Below are 20,422 nucleotides of genomic sequence, written 5' to 3'. Positions count from 1 at the left end.
TTCATGAACAAGTTTTTGTTTGGACTCCTATTTTCAATTATTTTGGATATAAACGTAGAAGTAGAATTGCTAACAATTCTGTTTATCTTTTTGAGGAATCAACAAACTGTTTTCCACAGCAGCTGTACCATTTTACAGTCCCACAAGCTGCATATGAGAGCTCCTAATTCTCCATAGCCTTGCCAACACTTGTTATTTTATCATTTGTCTGTTTATCATAGCCATCTTAGTGGGTGTGCAGTGATATCTCATTGTGGATTTGATTTGCATTTCCTTAATGATCAACAACGTCAAACATCTTTTCATGAGCTTATTGGCCACTGAGTATCTTTTTTGGAGAAATGTCTCCAAAGCATGTGCTATTTTTAATTGTATCATTGATGATGTATTTTAAAACAGAGGGATTAAATTTTACATTACTGCGCCTGAATAAAATTTTCTCTTATTACTGATGAAAATTAAAATTTTGAAATGGTATCTCATTGCATTAGTTAAGGCAATGGAAGTTGCTATAACAAATCCCCAAATGTTTGATGGCTCAAACACAATTGAAGTTTCTTTCTTGCACAAATAAAGCCCAACATGTTCAGTAAATGGCTCTTCTCTAAGCGGTATTGCAGGTACTTGGGCTCCTTCCATTATGTGCTCTGCCATCTTCAACTCAAGGCTTCTAAGGCGGCACTGGTGCAGTATTTGTAAAAGGATTTTCAGCGAGGCTGGACACCATGCACCAATAGCACCAATTTACCTTTTTTCTTTCTTTTTTTTTTTAGGTATAGAAATGGAGAGCGCTCAGGGTTAGATTAATCTCAGGTAGAGACTTTCCACAGTAGATGCTACACAAAGATAAGGAAGCTAAGTTCAAGTGGCTGGCAAGAACGTGGGTATGTATTGCACCATGGGGTATATGTTGGAAAGAAAGAGAAGAGTAACAATGCGGGGGAGTTGACAGACTTAGGAGGAAAGTATGGAGAGATCAGAGGGTTGAATAATGTCTAGGTGTAAACTGTGATTGAGTTGGACGGCAAGAAGATTGCAGTGAGTTAATTATACATCAGGATTTAAGATTCCTAAAAAAGTCTAGTTCAAGATCATGATAAAGAACAAGGTGTAGGGACTTCCCTGGTGGCGAAGTGGTTAAGAATCCGCCTGCCAGTGCAGGGGACATGGGTTCGATCCCTGGTCCGGAAAGATCCCACATGCTGCGGAGCAACTAAGCCCGTGTGCCACAACTACTGAGCTTGCACTCTAGAGCCCGTGAGCCACAACTACTGAAGCCCGTGCGCCTAGAGCCTGTGCTCCACAACAAGAGAAGCCACTGCAATGAGAAGCCCACGCACTGCAATGAAGAGTAGCCCCCGCTCGCCATAACTAGAGAAAGCCTGTGCATAGCAACAAAGACCCAATGCAGCCAAAAATAAATAAATAAATAACTTTATTATTAAAAAAAAAAGAACAAGGGCTTCCCTGGTGGCGCAGTGGTTGAGAATCTGCCTGCCAATGCAGGGGACACGGGTTCGAGCCCTGGTCTGGGAAGATCCCACATGCCGCGGAGCGACTGGGCCCGTGAGCCACAATTACTGAGCCTGCGCGTCTGGAGCCTGTGCTCCACAAGAGAGGCTGCGATAGTGAGAGGCCCGCGCACTGCGATGAAGAATGGCCCCCACTTGCTGCAACTGGAGAAAGCCCTCACACAGAAACGAAGACCCAACACAGCCATAAATACATAAATAAATAAATAAAATATTAAAAAAAAAAAAAAAAAAAAGAACAAGGTGTGCCTGTGGGAATGGGTGGCCATAATGGGGTAAGATTTATATATAGCTCCTCAAGTTCGAGATAGGCAGGAGGCCTTTATAGGTGTTGGTTGGGTTATCCACAGAAATACTGAAATTTCCCACATGTCAAGGCCCTAAGTAAAATTAAAGGAGAGTGTACAGAAAGGGTATAAAGTAATATAGCCTATATTTTATTTATTTTTAAAATTTTTATTGGAGTATAGTTGATTTAAAATGTTGTGTTATAGCCTATATTTTAAAGGATAGTTATTGCATGACTCTGAGAGACTAGAAATCCTGAAAGGACAGTAAGTTAGATTTCTAGACTAGGTGAAAAAAAAGCAATTTCAAGCTGGCTGTACAGGTGGCAGTATCTTTGGGGGAACAGCCGAGCTATGGTTAAAGCAAAGAGGTGAAGGAACTATGCTCAACAATTTGGGAACGGCAGGGAATTTTAATCTGCCATGGAAGAAGAATTCCAGCGGGAAAGAATGGAAGGAGGAAGCATCAGGCTGGAGGGAGCTAAAAGTATGGGAATCTCTATAGCAATATCACAAACAAGACAATGCGAAAATGTGTGGGCTTCAAAACACCTAGATATGTTAGATAAAATCTAACATACACATTTTTAGATTCAGAGCTAACTTTGCAAGAGGGTAAGGGTACCTCCCAAGGAGCACAAATAAAGAGGGAACTGAAAACTAGGAAAAAAGACTATGGTTATGCTGGTGCTATCTCAGTAACCAAGAGGTTTGGATTTTAAGACTAGGAGAGGAAGCCTTAGGCCCAGGTAAGGCAGGGAGTTGTAATTTAAACTCTGCATGAAGTCAGGACCCTTCAAATGTTAAGCTTGAATGAAAGGATGAATTAAAAAGAAATCTCGGAGGAGCTTCAAGATGGCGGAAGAGTAAGACGCGGAGATCACCTTCCTCCCCACAAATACATCAGAAATACATCTACATGTGGAACAACTCCTACAGAACACCTACTGAACGCTGGCAGAAGACCTCAGACCTCCCAAAAGGCAAGAAACTCCCCATGTACCTGGGTAGGGCAAAAGAAAAAAGAAATGACAGAGACAAAAGAATAGGGACGGGACCTGCACCAGTGGGAGGGAGCCGTGAAGGAGGAAAGGTTTCCACGCACTAGGAAGCCCCTTCGCGGGTGGAGACTGCGGGTGGCAGAGAGGGTAAGCTTCGGAGCCACGGAGGAGAGCGCAGCCACAGGGGTGCGGAGGGCAAAGCGGAGAGATCCCTGCACAGAGGATCGGTGCCGAGCAGCACTCACCAGCCCGAGAGGCTTGTCTGCTCCCCCGCCGGGGCGGGCGGGGCTGGGAGCTGAGGCTCGGGCTTCGGTCGGATTGCAGGGAGAGGACTGGGGTTGGCTGCGTGAACACAGCCTGAAGGGGCTAGTGCGCCACGGCTAGCCGGGAGGGAGTACGGGAGAAAGTCTGGAACTGCCGAAGAGGCAAGAGACTTTTTCTTGCCTCTTTGTTTCCTGGTGCGCGAGGAGAGGGGATTCAGAGCGCCGCCTAAACGAGCTCCAGAGACAGGCGTGAGCCCCAGCTATCAGCGCGGACCCCAGAGACAGGCATGAGACGCTAAGGCTGCTGATGCCGCCACCAAGAAGCCTGTGTGCAAGCACGGGTCACTCTCCACACCTCTCCTACCGGGAGCCTGTGCAGCCCGCCACTGCCAGGGTCCCGTGATCCAGGGACAACTTCCCCGGGAGAACGCGCGGCACGCCTCAGGCTGCTGCAACGTCATGTTGGCCTCTGCCGCCGCAGGCTCGCCCCGCATCCGTACCCCTCCCTCCCCCGGCCCTGAGTGAGCCAGAGCCCCTGAATCAGCCGCTCCTTTAACCCCGTCCTGTCTGAGCAAAGAACAGACGCCCTCAGACGACCTACATGCAGAGGCGGGGCCAAATCCAAAGCTGAACCCCGGGAGCTGTGCGAACAAAGAAGAGAAAGGGAAATTTCTCCCAGCAGCCTCAGGAGCAGAGGATTACATCTCCACAATCAAATTAATGTACCCTGCATCTGTGGAATACCTGAAGAGACAACGAACCATCCCAAATTGAGGAGGTGGACTTTGGGAGCAACGATATATGTATATTTTTCCCTTTTTCTCTTTTTGTGAGTGTGTATGTGTATGCTCCTGTGTGTGATTTTGTCTGTATAGCTTTGCTTTTACCATTTGAACTAGGGTTCTGTCTGTCTCTTGGTTTGTTTTTTTTTTTTTTTACTTAAAAATTTTTTTTCTTAATAATTATTTTTTATTTTTTAATAATTTATTGTATTTTATTTTACTTTATTTTATTTTATCTTCTTCTTTCTTTCTTTTTTTCCTCCCTTTTATTCTGAGCCGTGTGGAGGACAGGCTCTTGGTGCTCCAGCCAGGCGTCAGGGCTGTGCCACTGAGGTGGGAGAGCCAAGTTCAGGACACTGCTCCACAAGAGACCTCCCAGCTCCATGTAATACCAAACGGCGAAAACCTTCCAGAGATCTCCATCTCAACACCAAGACCCAGCTCCACTCAACGGCCAGCAAGCTACAGTGCTGGACACCCTATGCCAAATAACTAGCAAGACAGGAACACAGCCACATCCATTAGCACAGAGGCTGCCTAAAATCATAATAAGGCCATAGACACCCCAAAACACACCACCAGACATGGACATGCCCACCAGAAAGACAAGATCCAGCCTCATCCACCAGAACACAGGCACTAGTCCCCTCCACCAGGAAGCCTACACAACCCACTAAACCAACCTTAGCCACTGGGGACAGACACCAAAAACAACGGGAACTACGAACCTGCAGCCTGCGAAAAGGAGACCCCAAACACAGTAAGTTAAGCAAAATGAGAAGACAGAGGAACACACAGGAGATGAAGGAGCAAGGCAAAAACCCACCAGACCTAACAAATGAAGAGGAAATAGGCAGTCTACCTGAAAAAGAATTCAGAATAATGACAGTAAAGATGATCCAAAATCTTGGAAATAGAATGGAGAAAATACAAGAAACGTTTAACAAGGACTTAGAAGAACTAAAGAGCAAACAAACAGTGATGAACAACAGAATAAATGAAATTAAAAATTCTCTAGAAGGGATCAATAGCAGAATAACTGAGGCAGAAGAATGGATAAGTGACCTGGAAGATAAAATAATGGAAATAACTACCACAGAGCAGAATAAAGAAAAAAGAATGAAAAGAATTGAGAACAGTCTCAGAGACTTCTGGGACAACATTAAACGCACCAACATTCGAATTATAGGGGTCCCAGAAGAAGAAGAGAAAAAGAAAGGGACTGAGAAAATATTTGAAGAGATTATAGTTGAAAACTTCCCTAATATAGGAAAGGACATAGTTAATCAAGTCCAGGAAGCACAGAAAGTCCCATACAGGATAAATCCAAGGAGAAACAGGCCAAGACACATTAATCAAACTATCAAAAATTAAATACCAAGAACAAATATTAAAAGCAGCAAGGGAAAAACAACAAATAACACATAAGGGAATCCCCATAAGGCTAAGAGCTGATCTTTCAGCAGAAACTCTGCAAGCCAGAAGGGAGTGGCAGGACATAGTTAAAGTGATGAAGGAGAAAAACCTACAACCAAGATTACTCTACCCAGCAAGGATCTCATTCAGATTTGATGGAGAAATTAAAACCTTTACAGACAAGCAAAAATTAAGAGAATTCAGCACCACCAAACCAGCTTTATAACAAATCCTAAAAGAACTTCTCTAGGCAGGAAACACAAGAGAAGGAAAAGACCTACAATAATAAACCCAAAACAATTAAGAAAATGGTAATAGGAACATACATATCGATAATTACCTTAAATGTAAATGGATTAAATGCTCCAACCAAAAGACATAGATTGGCTGAATGGATACAAAAACAAGACCCGTATATATGCTGTCTACAAGAGACCCACTTCAGACCTAGGGACACATACAGACTGAAAGTGAAGGGATGGAAAAAGATATTCCATGCAAATGGAAATCAAAAGAAAGCTGGAGTAGCAATTCGCATATCAGACAAAATAGACTTTAAAACAAAGACTATTACAAGAGACAAAGAAGGACACTACATAAGGATCAAGGGATCAATCCAAGAAGAAGATATAACAATTGTAAATATTTATGCAGCCAACATAGGAGCACCTCAGTATATAAGGAAAATACTAACAGCCATAAAAGGGGAAATCGACAGTAACACAATCATAGTAGGGGACTTTAACACTCCACTTTCACCAATGGACAGACCATCCAAAATGAAAATAAATAAGGAAACACAAGCTTTGAATGACACATTAAACAAGATGGACTTAATTGATATTTATAGGACATTCCATCCAAAAACAACAGAATATACATTCTTCTCAAGTGCTCATGGAACATTCTCCAGGACAGATCATACCTTGGGTCACAAATCAAGCCTTGGTAAATTTAAGAAAATTGAAATCATATCAAGTATCTTTTCTGACCACAATGCCATGGGACGAGATATCAATTACAGGAAAAAATCTGTAAGAAATACAAACACATGGAGGCTAAACAACACACTACTTAATAACCAACAGATCACTGAAGAAATCAAAGAGGAAATCAAAAAATACCCAGAAACAAATGACAATGAAAACACGATGACCCAAAACCTATGCGATGCAGCAAAAGCAGTTCTAAGAGGGAAGTTTATAGCAATACAATCCTACCTTAAGAAACAAGAAACATCTCAAATAAACAACCTAACCTTACACCTAAAGCACTTAGAGAAGAACAAAAAAACCCCTAAGTTAGCAGAAGGAAAGAAATCATAAAAGATCAGATCAGAAATAAATAAAAAAGAAATGAAGGAAACGATAGCAAAGATCAATAAAACTAAAAGGTGGTTCTTTGAGACAATAAAATTGATAAACGATTAGCCAGACTCATCAAGAAAAACAGAGAAAAGACTCAAATCAATAGAATTAGAAATGAAAAAAGGGAGGTAACAACTGACACTGCAGAAATATAAAGGATCATGAGAGATTACTACAAGCAACTATATGCCAATAAAATGGACAACCTGGAACAAATGGACAAATTCTTAGAAATGCACAGCCTTCCAAGACTGAACCAGGAAGAAATAGAAAATATGAACAGACCAATCACAAGCACTGAAATTGAAACTGTGATTAAAAATCTTCCAAAAAACAAAAGTCCAGGACCAGATGGCTTCACAGGCGAATTCTATCAAACATTTAGAGAAGAGCTAACACCTATCCTTCTCAAACTCTTCCAAAATATAGCAGAGGGAGGAACACTCCCAAACTCATTCTACGAGGTCATCATCACTCTGATACCAAAACCAGACAAAGATGTCGCAAAGAAAGAAAACTACAGGCCAATATCACTGAAGAACATAGATGTAAAAACCCTCAACAAAATACTAGCCAACAGAATCCAACAGCACATTAAAATGATCATACACTATGATTAAGTGGGGTTCATCCCAGGAATGCAAGGATTCTTCAATATATGCAAATCAATCAACGTGATACACCATACTAACAAATTGAAGGAGAAAAACCATATGATCATCTCAATAGATGCAGAAAAAGCTTTTGACAAAATTTAACACCCATTTATGATAAAAACGCTCCAGAAAGTAGGCATAGAGGGAAATTTCCTCAACATAATAAAGGCCATACACGAGAAACCCACAGCCAACATTGTCCTCAATGGTGAAAAACTGAAACCATTTCCACTAAGATCAGGAACAACACAAGGTTGCCCACTCTCACCACTATTATTCAACATAGTTTTGGAAGTTTTAGCCACAGCAATCAGAGAAGAACAAGAAATAAAAGGAATCCAAATTGGAAAAGAAGAAGTAAAGCTGTCACTGTTTGCAGATGACATGATACTATATATAGAGAATCCTAAAGATGCTATCTGAAAACTACTAGAGCTAATCAATGAATTTGGTAAAGTGGCAGGATACAAAATTAATGCACAGAAATCTCTTGCATTCCTATATGCTAATGATGAAAAACCTGAAAGTGAAATTAAGAAAACACTCCCAAAAAAAAAAAAAAAAGAAAACACTCCCATTTACCATTGCAACAAAAAGAATAAAATATCTAGGAATAAACCTACCTAAGGAGACAAAAGACCTGTATGCAGAAAATTATAAGACACTGATGAAAGAAATTAAAGATGATACAAATAGATGGAGAGATATACCATGTTCTTGGATTGGAAGAATCAACATTGTGAAAATGACTCTACTACCCAAAGAAATCTACAGATTCAATGCAATCCCTATCAGACTACCAATGGCATTTTACACAGAACTAGAACAAAAAATTTCACAATTTGTATGGAAACACAAAAGACCCCGAATAGCCAAAGCAATCTTGAGAAAGAAAAACAGAGCTGGAGGAATCAGGCTCCCTGACTTCAGACTATACTACAAAGCTACAGTAATCAAGACAGTATGGTACTGGCAGAGAAACAGAAATATAGATCAATGGAACAGGATGGAAAGCCCAGAGATAAACCCATGCACATATGGTCACCTCATCTTTGATAAAGGGGGCAAGAATATACAGTGGAGAAAAGATAGCCTCTTCAATAAGTGGTGCTGGGAAAACTGGACAGCTACATGTAAAAGAATGAAATTAGAACACTCCCTAACACCATACACAAAAATAAACTCAAAATGGATGAAAGACCTAAATGTAAGGCCAGACACCATCAAACTCTTAGAGGAAAACATAGGCAGAACACTCTATGACATAAATCCCAGCAAGATCCTTTTTGACCCACCTCCTAGAGAAATGGAAATAAAAACAAAAATAAACAAATGGGACCTAATGAAACTTAAAAGCTTTTGCACAGCAAAGGAAACCATAAAAACGACAAAAAGACAACTCTCAGAATGGGAGAAAATATTTGCAAACGAAGCAACTGACAAAGGATTAATCTCCCAAATTTACAAGCAGCTCATGCAGCTCAATATTAAAAAAACAAACAACCCAATCCAAAAATGTGCAGAAGACCTAAATAGACATTTCTCCAAAGAAGATATACAGATTGCCAACAGACACATGAAAGAATGCTCAACATCATTAATCATTAGAGAAATGCAAATCAAAACTACAATGAGATATCATCTCACACCGGTCAGAATGGCCATCATCAAAAAATCTACAAACAATAAATGCTGGAGAGGGTGTGGAGAAAAGGGAACCCTTTTGCACTGTTGGTGGGAATGTAAATTGATACAGCCACTATGGAGAACAGTATGGACGTTCCTTAAAAAACTAAAAATAGAACTACCATATGACCCAGCAATCCCACTACTGGGCATATACCCTGAGAAAACCATAATTCAAAAAGAGTCATGTACCAAAATGTTCATTGCAGCTCTATTTACAATAGCCAGGACATGGAAGCAACCGAAGTGTCCATCGACAGATGAATGGATAAAGAAGATGTGGCACATATATACAATGGAATGTTACTCAGCCATAAAAAGGAATGAAACTGAGTTATTTGTAGTGAGGTGGATGGACCTAGAGACTGTCATAGAGAGTGAAGTAAGTCAGAAAGAGAAAAACAAATACCGTATGCTAACACATACATATGGAATCTAAAAAAATAAAAAAATGTTCATGAAGAACCTAGGGGCAAGACGGGAATAAAGATGGATACCTACTAGAGAATGGACTTGAGGATACGGGGAGGGGGAAGGGTAAGCTGGGACAAAGTGAGAGAGTGGCATGGACATATATACACTACCAAACGTAAAATAGATAGCTAGTGGGAAGCAGCCGCATAGCACAGGGAGATCAGCTCGGGGCTTCGTGACCACCTAGAGGGGTGGGATAGGGAGGGTGGGAGGGAGGGACATGCAAGAGGGAAGAGATATGGGGACATATGTATATGTATAACTGATTCACTTTGTTATAAAGCAGAAACTAACACACCATTGTAAAGCAATTATACTCCAATAAAGATGTTAAAAAAAAAATACAAGCTACACAGGTAAGATTATATCAATTAGGCAATTAAAAAAAAAAAAAGAAATCTCTCTCGGTCTGGCCTCTGGGAAGAAAAAACCTCTCCGGTGAGAATCTGTAACCATAGGCATTCCTTTACGTGGATTTGGTGTTCAAACGCATTCTGCCTGCATGGTCTGGGACCCCAAGCTGAGAAATTCACATGAAAAGTGGTCCTAGTCCAGGAGTTTTAATACCGGAAAAGAAGGAGAGAATGGGTATTGGGGAATGTCTAGCAGTCTACCACATCAGTCCATATTTTTGTTGCACAGAAAAATAATCAGTAAAATACTTTCAAGGATAAAAAAGTATCACATTAACATAAAATTGGCGGAAAACGTGGAATAGAGATACAAGATCAGGAGAGAAGAGTAACAGTGTAAAATTTCCAGTATCACCCCAGTTGAAAATACATGCTCTAGAGCTAAATTCCATTTAATGGATGTTTGGGCATTAGAGGAACAAGTTAAATGACACCACAAGAATGTCTGCCACATCCAGAATGTGGGAAATTTCACAGGACAACTGTTTTGACAATTAAGTCAATGGCATGAAAAGATTAAGAGAAATTTAAGAGATGTAAAACTAAAAGTAATATTTGAAACTTGTTCAGATCCTAACCCAAATGAACCAACTATAAAAAGATATTTTGGATACAGTTGAAGAGATCTGATTATTTGATGCAATGTGGAATTGTAATTAAGAAATTAGGTTTTTAGAGATGCATACTGAGGGGTATGAGAGGAAATGACACGTACCTAGGATTTGCTTTATAAATACTTCAACAAAGAAAACAAGGAAAAGGAGGAAAGAAGAAATATGGCAAAGTCTTGATAATGGATGATGGATATATGGATATTAACTATACTATTGTTTCTTTTATACACATTTAAAATTTTCATAGTCAGAATTCAAAATTATTTTAGAGAACACATGAACAGAAAACAGCACTAGTATAATATACGAACTAATTCTGCTATTTATAGAAACATCCCAGGTGTTTTTCTAGAAATTTCTTATTTTTCCCAGTGTGCAAGCCCCACCAATGCTTTGCCCTGCTTCCATTATGAAATGCTAGAATCAGGAAAAATAAGCACTTTGTACCCCAAGATGAACAAATGATGATGGGGTCATCTCATCTAATTTCAGTTCTGAGGAAAAACTTAAAAACTAAGCAATTCCTACAAGTGTGGACTCCCTAATAAAAAATGGTGCTATCCCTGACTTAGAATGCTAGTGTCTGAAACAATGTCACAGTCTTTGTGGATATGGTTAACATGAGAAAAAGTTACTGTTTCCTACCATGATCAGATGAATGAAACTGGTAATTTCTCAGGTTTCTTACCTTTCTTTTAAAAACTTGAAATTCCTTTAAATGCCAAATATTTGAGTTGGTCTTCCTGAAGTCTGACTCCTTTGCACCTTTAAAAAAAAAAACAGTGTTGTGGAGGTATAGTTCACATACCATACAATTCATCCATTTAGTGTATAGTTCGATGGTTTTTAGTATATTCACAATCGCACCACCATCAACACAATCAATTTTAGAATATTTTCATTGCCCCCAAAAGAAACCCTGCATCTGTAAGCAGTCGATCTCCACACCCACCCCCTACCCGTCCCCACCACATACATCCTCACACTCAACTCTAGGCAACCACTGGTCTCTTTTTTGTCTAGTTTGGACATTTGTTTAAATGGAATTACACAAAATATGCTCTTTCCCACTGGCTTCTTTCACTTAGCACAATGTTTTCAAGGTTCATCCATGTTGCAGCATGCATCAGTACAACATTCTTTTTTCTTCTCAAGTAATATTCCATGGTATGGATATATCACATTTTATTTATCCATTCATCAGCTGATAGATATTTGGGTTGTTTCCATTTTCTGGCTATTATGAATAATGCTACTATGGACATTCTTGTAAAAGTTTTATGTGGACATAAGTTCTCATTTCTCTAGGAATGGAACTGATGGGTCATATGGTAACTATATTTTTAACCTTTTGAGAAACTGCCAAACCGTTTTCCAAAGTCGCTGAACCATTTTACATTCCTACCAGCAGTGTGTGAGCATTACAATTTCTCCACATCCTTGCCACCACTGTTACTGCTGTTTTTTTTTAACAGCCATCATAGTGGGTGTGAAGTGATATCCCATTATGACATTGATTTGCATTTTCCTAATGGCTCATGATGTTGAGCAACTTTTCAAGTGCTTATTGACCATTTCCTTGCACCTCTTTGAAAGTAAACTTTCTAAATGTCTTTGTCTCTGAATCTTCCTTCCACACTAGTAATATTTTCAGTTAAACCTAGTATCTCCTTGTTGTAATTCACTTAACAAGAAGATAAAGAGTAATGGCAATCCATTAGTCATGGTATTTTCTAATCCATTCATTCATCAAATATGGATTGAGTGCCGATTATGTGCCAGAGGCTCTTCTGGTCACTAAGCATATAGAAGAAAATAAAACAGACCTAAATAAATAAATAAAACCACCTTGCCCTCATGAAGCTCACATTTTCATGGCTTTAAAGTTTTTTTCCAGTTTTATTGAGATATAATTGACATACATCATTGCACAGGTTTAAGGTGTACAGCATAATGACTTGATTTACGTATATTGTGAAGTGATCACCAAAATAAGTTTAGTTAGCATCCATCATCTCATAGAGATACCAGAAAAATAAGTTTTTTCCCTTGTAATGAGAACTCTTTGGATCTACACTTCTTTTATTGTATAAAAAGAAAACATATAAATTTTACCATCTTAGCCATTTTTAAGGGTACAGTAAGTAGTGTTAAGTATATGCACATTGTTGTGAAACAAATCTCCAGACTTCCTTCATGTTGCAAATATGAAACTCTATACCCACTAAACAGCTCCCTTTTCTCCCTTACCCCCAGCCCCTAGTAATTTTTTTCTGTTTCTATGAGTTTGGTTAATTTAGATACCTCATATAAGTGGAATCATACAGTATCATTTCATGACTGGCTTATTTCATAACATAATTTCCTCAAGGTTCAGCCATGTTAAAGTACTTCCTTCCTTTCTAGGGTTGCATAGCATTCCACATTTTGTATATCCATTCACCCATCAATGAATATTTGGGTTGCTTCCACCTCTTGGCTATAGTGAATAATGCTGCTATTAACATGGATGTACGAATATCTCTCTGAGACCCTGCTTTCAATTCTTTTGGATATATACCCAGCAGTAGTATTGCTTGATCATATGGTAATTCAGTATTTAATTTTTTGAGTAACTGCCATACTGTTTTCCATGGTGGCTGCACCATTTTACATTCTCACCAACAGTGCACAAGGGTTCCAATTTTTCCACATTCTCTCCAACACAATTTTTGTTTGTTTGTTTTTTGCTTTTCTCTGGTGATTAGCAATGTTGTGCATCTTTTCACCTTTCACTTCCTCATTTAGATCTATTCCCAAGTATTTTATTCTCTTTGATGCTACTGTAAATGAAATTGTTTTCTTAATGTCCTTTTCAGATTGTTCACTGTTAGTGTATAGAAACACAACTGATTTTTGCATGCTGATTTTGTATCCTGCAATTTTACTACATTTGGTTACCAGTTATAACCGGTTTGCGTGTGTGGGCGCCCATAATCTTCAGGGGGTTCTATATAAAAGATCACGTCATCTAAGAACAGAGATAATTTTACTTCTTCCTTTCTAATTTGGACACCTTTTATTTATTTTTCTTGTCTATTTGCTCTGTCTAGGACTTCCAATACTATGTTGAATAGAATTGGCAAGAATAGGCACCCTTGGAAAAGCTTTTAGTCTTTCACCATTGAATATATTAGCTTTGGGCTTTTCATAGATGGCTTTTTTCTTTTTTTTAAATAAATTTATTTATTTATTTATTTTTGGCTGTGTTGGGTCTTCATTGCTGCTCACGGGCTTTCTCTAGTTGTGGTGAGCGGGGGCTACTCTTCATTGCGGTGCGCGGGCTTCTCATTGCGGTGGCTTCTCCCGTTGACGAGCACAGGCTCTAGGCGTGTGGGCTTCAATAGTTGTGGCACACGGGCTCAGTAGTTGTGGCGCACGGGCTTAGTTGCTCCGCAGCATGTGGGATCTTCCCGGACCAGGGCTCGAACCCGTGTCCCCTGCATTGGGAGGCAGATTCTCAAGCCACTAGGAAAGTCCCCATAGATGGCCTTTATTATGTTGTGGTAGTTTCCTTCTATTTCTAGTTTGAGTGTTTTTATCATAAAAAGGTGTAGAATCTTGTCAAATATTTTGTTAGCATCATTGAGATGACCAGGTCATTTTTGTCCTTCATTCTGTTATTGAGGTGTATTACACTGACTGATTTTTTTTCATTTGTTGAACCATTCTCATATTCCAGGAATAAATCCCACTTGGTCAGGGCTTCCCTGGTGGTGCAGTGGTTAAGAATCCGCCTGCCAATGCAGGGGACACAGGTTCGAGCCCTGGTCCGAGAAGATCCCACATGCCGCGGAGCAACTAAACCTGTGTGCCACAGCTACTGAGCCTGCGCCCTAGAGCCCGTGAGCCACAACTTCTGAGCCTGCGTGCCACAACTACAGAAGCCCACGCACTTAGGGCCCGTGATCCGCAACAAAAGAAGCCACTGCAATGAGAAGCCCGCGCGCAGCAACGAAGACCCAACGCAGCCAAAAATAAATAAATTTATAAAACAAAAAATCCCACTTGGTCATGGTACATAATCTTTTTAATGCACTGTTGTATTTGGATTGCTAGTACTATGCTCATTTCTCTGTATTGTTCCAATTTTAGTATATGTGCTGACAAAGCAAGAACTCCCTGTGGCTTTATTTTTTAAACACGGGATAACGTACTTTGAATTTCATAATGTACTTTGCATTTCAATTTTCAAATGAGTAAATGTCTCAAGGAGCAAGAATTCTTTTCTATGCTTGAAACACTGACAAAAATTAAGACACACTTGCTAGTTTGCAGACTGTTTTCTTCGCAGAATTAGCATCACCTGCTTCCTACATAATACACCTCAACTGGAGTGTCTGAAAGTGACTGTTTGGAAGGTGCTGTGCAACAATCTGACCCATAGAGAGCATCCAGATTTGAGGTTTCTATGACACCATTATGAAACCCGTTTGTAAACACACACAAACTGTTTAGAGTAAATAAGAGTATGAATAAGATGTACCGGGAATTCACTTCTCCAACAGATTCAATACTTCAACCTTTAGAGTACTTAAAATACAGGCCCTCCTGCACAGTAAAGTGTGGTGTGCGTGAAGCACAGGGGAGGATTCACCTTTCTGGCTCAGCAGAAATCCAAATATATATGCCATGCACTCGGGACCGTGGAGGATACGATTCTTTTAAGAAAATTTCCAGGGACAATACTTTTGAAAACTGACAACAGCTCCTGGGAACTTCTGCTTCTGTTTCACAACTTATGGGACTTACTGGCACCCGCCCACAGCTAGGAAAAGGTTAACAGGTGTTTACAATACCTAAAGATGACTTGTCGACTTTCTGGAAGCCTCCCGCCTGATGTGGCCCGAAAAGGGGGCAAAGGAGGAAGGGAATCTCTCAAAAAGGCGCGGGTCCGAGAAATAGGCTGAAGTAGGAAACAAAACCAACCCTCCGGAGAAAAGATAGTCGCTCCGACTAGAGATACGCAACCTCGCCGGCGCCTCAGCTTCTGCGCCTGCGCCCAGAGCGGCGTCTCGTAGTCCCACGACTGCGCATGCGCCCTGAGTAGTGCGATGCCCTCCCTCGCATCTGAGTCTGCGCAGCCGTGGGTTCTTTCCCGCCCTCTACCCCACCCCAACTCCCCCACCCCTCCATCCCCCGACCCTCTCCTCTTCCAACACGGTCACCCAGAGCAGGGTTGAGTCGTTGGTGACTGCTAGGGACTAGAGTGGGACGGTGTGTGGTACCGGGTCAGTGGTAACTCGCCAGTTAATCGCGTAGGCGATGCTTGGGTTAGACAGGTGAATTCACAGCTGCGAGCCCTTGTCTCTGACCTTTTAAAGCATCCTTTGTTTTATCCTGGGACGCTCGGAAGCCACCATCCTGCTGCCGCCCTCCGCGAAGCAGCTGGGAATTGTCTCTTGGGAATTTTAATCTTGTTCGGAAGCAGCCCCGACCAGGGGGTCCTTTTTTTATCCAGAATCACCCAGGATATGATGGACAGAAATGTCATCCCTCCTTAGACTTCCATAGAAGCTGAATTAAAAAGTTGAGTAATAGTTACTGTGAAGAAAGGGAAAAAAAAAAGGAAAAATTCACACACAATAACATTTATGTGTACACAGAATAATCTCGAAGAATGGATCAGCAAGTGCTACTGTGATTACCTCAGGGGAGAAGAAAAGGTGCTGAAGGACTGGCATGAGTGTTTTATTTTTTTGCATCGTTTGAAATATGTCCAATGTGCATGTATTTTTTGTTCTGTCTATTTTTAAAAATTATTTATTTATATATTTTTGTCTGCGTTGGGTCTTTGTTGCTGCGCAGGGGCTTTCTCTAGTTGTGGCGAGCAGGGGCTACTCTTCACTGTGGTGCACGGGCTTCTCATGTGGTGGCTTCTCTTGTTGCGGAGCACGGGCCCTAGGTGGGCGGGCTTCAGTAATTGCGGCTCGCGGGCTCTAGGGCACGGCCCCTAGATCGCAGGCTCAGTAGTTGCAGTGCATAGGCTTAGTTGCTCTGCGGCACGTGGGATCTTCCCGGACCAGGGCTGGAACCCATGTCCCCTGCATTGGCAGGTGGATTCTTAACCACTGCGCCACCAGGGAAGTCCCCGTTTTGTTTTTTAAATCTTTGTTCATTTGACTCCCTTACCAAAATGGTAGATATCAAGGAAATTTGGAAATTTAAGAAAGTCTGTCTAGATTCAGTAATGCTGGATAGAATTATACATACGTGTGAAGATAAAACGTTTTGTGTAAACCACTAAGTCTTCCTGTTTATTTCTGGACAGATATCCTTGGGAGTTGGGGCCAGAAGTACAAGAAAAGAGGAGCCAGGAATTTTCGAAAAATCGGCAGGAATGGCATACAGGAAACAAATGTTTTTCATCTCTATCATTGTATATTCCTCTTGGTTTTGCTGAAGAAAATTGAAGGGTAAATTTTAGTTCACCGAAGTCCGACATAGATGGGAAGGGGATGTTTGATGTTTATTTTTGTAAAGGAAATTAATTGGGTGTGGTTGGCAGAGTTGAGACTTGAAGTTCCTATTCTAGGTAAGGAAAACATCCCTTAGTGAAGAATTTTCAGATTGATTATGGTATGTTACTGCCCCTAACCTTGCAAAATAACTTCAGGCTCCCTCCTCCAAGGGAAATGGTTAGGAAAAAATTAGGCAACTGTGCTTAAGAGGACTTGCAGACAAAAAGCTCATACTGAAAGATGAGCACACCAGACACACCTCATTCTCTTGGTTAGCTGAACCAGTTCAACTTGTTACCCAGTGAGTGGTTAGTAGATCTAGACAAGTGTAGGAATTTGGAGAGTGGGGATCCCAAAAGCTGAAAGTGTGAAGTCAGAGGCCAGGGGTTTATAATGTTGCTTCTTAGTTTGTCTTGTTTGTAAGTACAAGCAAGAAGTTGAGCTCCCAAATAAAATATTTTAGGAATAGTGTTTCTTAAGTGACTCCAAATGTCAGTACATCTACAAAGAAATAATTGAAACCTAGTGGGTAATAAATCAATCAGACTGAGCAATAAGCAGTACCTGAGGATAGAAATTCCCCACAGAGGAGAAAAATGACATCACAGAAGAGAATACTTAGTAAAATTTATTTTTAAAAAAAAAGAAAAAGGAAAACAATAATTTATGCCCTTGGCAAAATAAAAGATCTTTTCAATATAAATGTTTCTTAGAAAACATATGAAAAGATAATATAACATATATATCAATAAATCAATATCAATGTTACAGCAAAAGTAATAATGATTCTATAACAATGACAAGTGAAGAAAATTCTGGCCCTTACACAGCAGCGTTCCTGGAAGGTCCTCTGATTCCTCCTTTTTTTAGTACAGAGGTGCCCTCATTTTAAGAAAGCCTGATACACATATATCTACATTTAGAAACTCTATCAATTAAATTTCTCTGTATCACAAAATAATTCTCTAAAAAAAAAAAAAATCAACTAAAAGTTTCTGTAAGTGATCCTTCAAATTGGCAAGCTTTCCTAATGTGTTTAGAATTAACCAAATACATGTGTCCCCAACTTCTTTCATTATAGCATTATTGCATACAGTGAGGTATACCTGAAGTGAGCCAATGACAGAGTTGGGCTTCAGACCTGACTGAAGAGAATGCGTTCTTACTTAGAGTAAGAGGAAATGGTTGGGGGCACGAGTTCCCTCAATCGTTTGATTCTCTAATCCTGAGTTCTTAATTTTCCTGTCTCTACTGTTTCCTGGGTAACTTTGTTCACCTGGTACTCTCAAGCTAAAAGGAGGAAGTCATATGGGAGGATGGATTGATGGAAGTCATACGGGTGGATTAATGAATTAGTGAGTCACTCCAGCAGAGCAGAGTGAGATGAAATCTGGGGTTCAGAGTGTGTGTGTGGATATAGCTGGGGGAAAGCTGGAGCAATTCTGAGCCCTTGTCGCGGTATTTGCGAGGCCCCTCTCCCAGCAGGGGCACCTGAGGAGCAGCAGGGCTCAGTCCCGCTCTCCCCAGCCGGATGGGACACGTACTCAGGAGAACGGACTCCATCCTATTTGTCACACTCCTCCTGGCTCCCTTCAGCACAATGGTAGTGCTGCTCACAGAACTCCTGGATCCGGCTGCAGGCCTCCAGCATCATCACTTCGGGGATTGTGATTACCACCCGGAAGAAATTTGGGTACTCGAAGCACTGCAAAAATAAAAGCCTGTTATTCTCAGAGCAATTGAATCAGGGACTGGACCACCCTAATATGGCCAGGGCCCTAATCAGCAAGAAGCAGTGATGCCATTTACCCAGGGCTATCATTTCACTCAATTCCTACCACTGGAGTGCTAAGCCAGTAACTGAGTTAATTTATCTTAAGAGGAATTTGTGGGACAAGCTTGGTTTCCTCTCACCTAGAATGTTCAACCACAATTTTTCTTCCTGGATGGGGGAGAAACAAATTTTAAATAGAAGTCATGAGACCCATCAGTTTGAATCTTTTCAAAAGAGAATACAGTAGTCCCTCGGTATCCATGGAGGGTTGGTTCCAGAACCTTCGAGAGTACCAAAATCCGAGGATGCTCAAGTCCCACATATAAAATGGCGTAGTATTTGCATAACCTACATACATCTTCCTGTGTACTTTAAATTGTCTTTAGGTTACTTATAATACCTAATACAATGTAAATGCTATGTAAATAGTTGCCAGTCTGCAGCAAATTCAAGTTTTGCTTTTTGGAACTTTCTGGGATTTTTTTTCCCCGCATATTTTTCCATCCACAGTTGGTTGAATCCTTGGATGAGGAACCTGTGTATATGAAGGCCGACAGTACGCTTTGTTGGGGGAGAAAAAGTCAGGCTAAAGACCAGCTCAGGGAGAGTTCCTGAGGCTCTAGAAACCGTTGAGAGTGTCCTGATAGACATAAGCACTCACTGTTGCCGGGAGGCAGTGGACGGATTGCTCAGCAAATAACTGCTCAGTGAATTCCACATCATTCTCAAATTCTGGGAAATGTTCCATCTCAATTCCAACCTATACCAATAACAGGGAGATGCAAATTTATCAGGAGGGAAAACAGGCCAACTCCCTATGCCACAAATTAAGGTAGGGACTGCTCTAAAAAACATTTTGGAACTCCACTGCTGATAACTAAGAGTTCTTGCTCTATGAACTCACAGAATTTTTCATAGGGAAGAGAAGATATATTTATATTAATGTTTTAGTTTACTGAAGGGTTCCTTCTTGGATGCTGATAAATGAAAGCTGGAAATAGGATGCCAGTGTTTCTCAAAAAAGGCACTATTGGGACTTCCCTGGTGGCGCAGTGGTTAAGAATCAACCTGCCAAAGCAGGGGACACGGGTTCGAGCCCTGGTCCGGGAAGATCCCACATGCCGCGGAGCAACTAAGCCCGTGTGCCACAACTACTGAGCCTGTGAGCCACAACTACTGAAGCCCGCGCGCCTAGAACCCGTGCTCCGCAACAAGAGAAGCCACCGCAATGAGAAGACCATGCACCACAAGGAAGAGTAGCCCCGTCCGCCGCAACTGGAGAAAAAGCCCGCGCGCAGCAACGAAGACCCAACGCAGCCAAAAATACATTAATTAATTAATTATTTGTTTTTAAAAAGGCGCTATTACCATATGGGCCAGGCTATTCTTGATTGCATGGAACTACCCTGCCCATTGAAAAATATTTAGCATCCCTGGCCCACAAAATGCCAATAGCACCCCAAACAGTCTTTCTGAAAACAAACAAAATTCCTATGTATCCCCAAACATTCCTAGGGAACCAGATCTCTCCCAGGTGAGAATTACAGTAGTGTGGAAAGCCTCTTATTTGTGTCTTATGTCATCCCTGTATCTACATATAAAATGATTCTCTGTATGAAGAATTAAGTCATTTTAAGAGTTTTTTTCTTTTTCTTCT

At 40.8% G+C, this 20,422-nt stretch overlaps 2 protein-coding genes across 8 annotated transcripts in view; both read right to left on the bottom strand.

Moving 5' to 3' along the window:
* Positions 1-15,516, bottom strand: part of ZNF19 (zinc finger protein 19) — a 127,134-nt gene extending 111,618 nt beyond the window's left edge. For 6 of the 7 annotated variants that reach the window (XM_059904007.1, XM_059904006.1, XM_059904008.1 and 3 more), the window contains exons 1-2: positions 15,330-15,516; positions 11,180-11,256 (exon numbers count right to left, since the gene is read on the bottom strand). The gene's annotated coding sequence lies outside the window, so the exon portion shown is untranslated. The remainder of the gene's footprint in view (positions 1-11,179; positions 11,257-15,329) is intronic. The other variant, XM_059904009.1, reaches the window with a different exon arrangement.
* A 2,241-nt stretch (positions 15,517-17,757) lies between these two features.
* Positions 17,758-20,422, bottom strand: part of TAT (tyrosine aminotransferase) — a 49,851-nt gene continuing 47,186 nt past the window's right edge. Inside the window, exons 11-12 of the mRNA XM_059904231.1 lie at positions 19,427-19,525; positions 17,758-18,696 (exon numbers count right to left, since the gene is read on the bottom strand). Of these exons, the coding sequence (XP_059760214.1) occupies positions 18,556-18,696; positions 19,427-19,525 (240 nt within the window). The 3' untranslated portion in view covers positions 17,758-18,555. The remainder of the gene's footprint in view (positions 18,697-19,426; positions 19,526-20,422) is intronic.

Source organism: Balaenoptera ricei, chromosome 19, assembly GCF_028023285.1.
Source record: "Balaenoptera ricei isolate mBalRic1 chromosome 19, mBalRic1.hap2, whole genome shotgun sequence".
NCBI classification, from domain to species: domain Eukaryota; kingdom Metazoa; phylum Chordata; class Mammalia; order Artiodactyla; family Balaenopteridae; genus Balaenoptera; species Balaenoptera ricei.
Note: the sequence above shows the minus strand (reverse complement) of the source record. Positions and strands in the feature narration are given on the sequence as shown.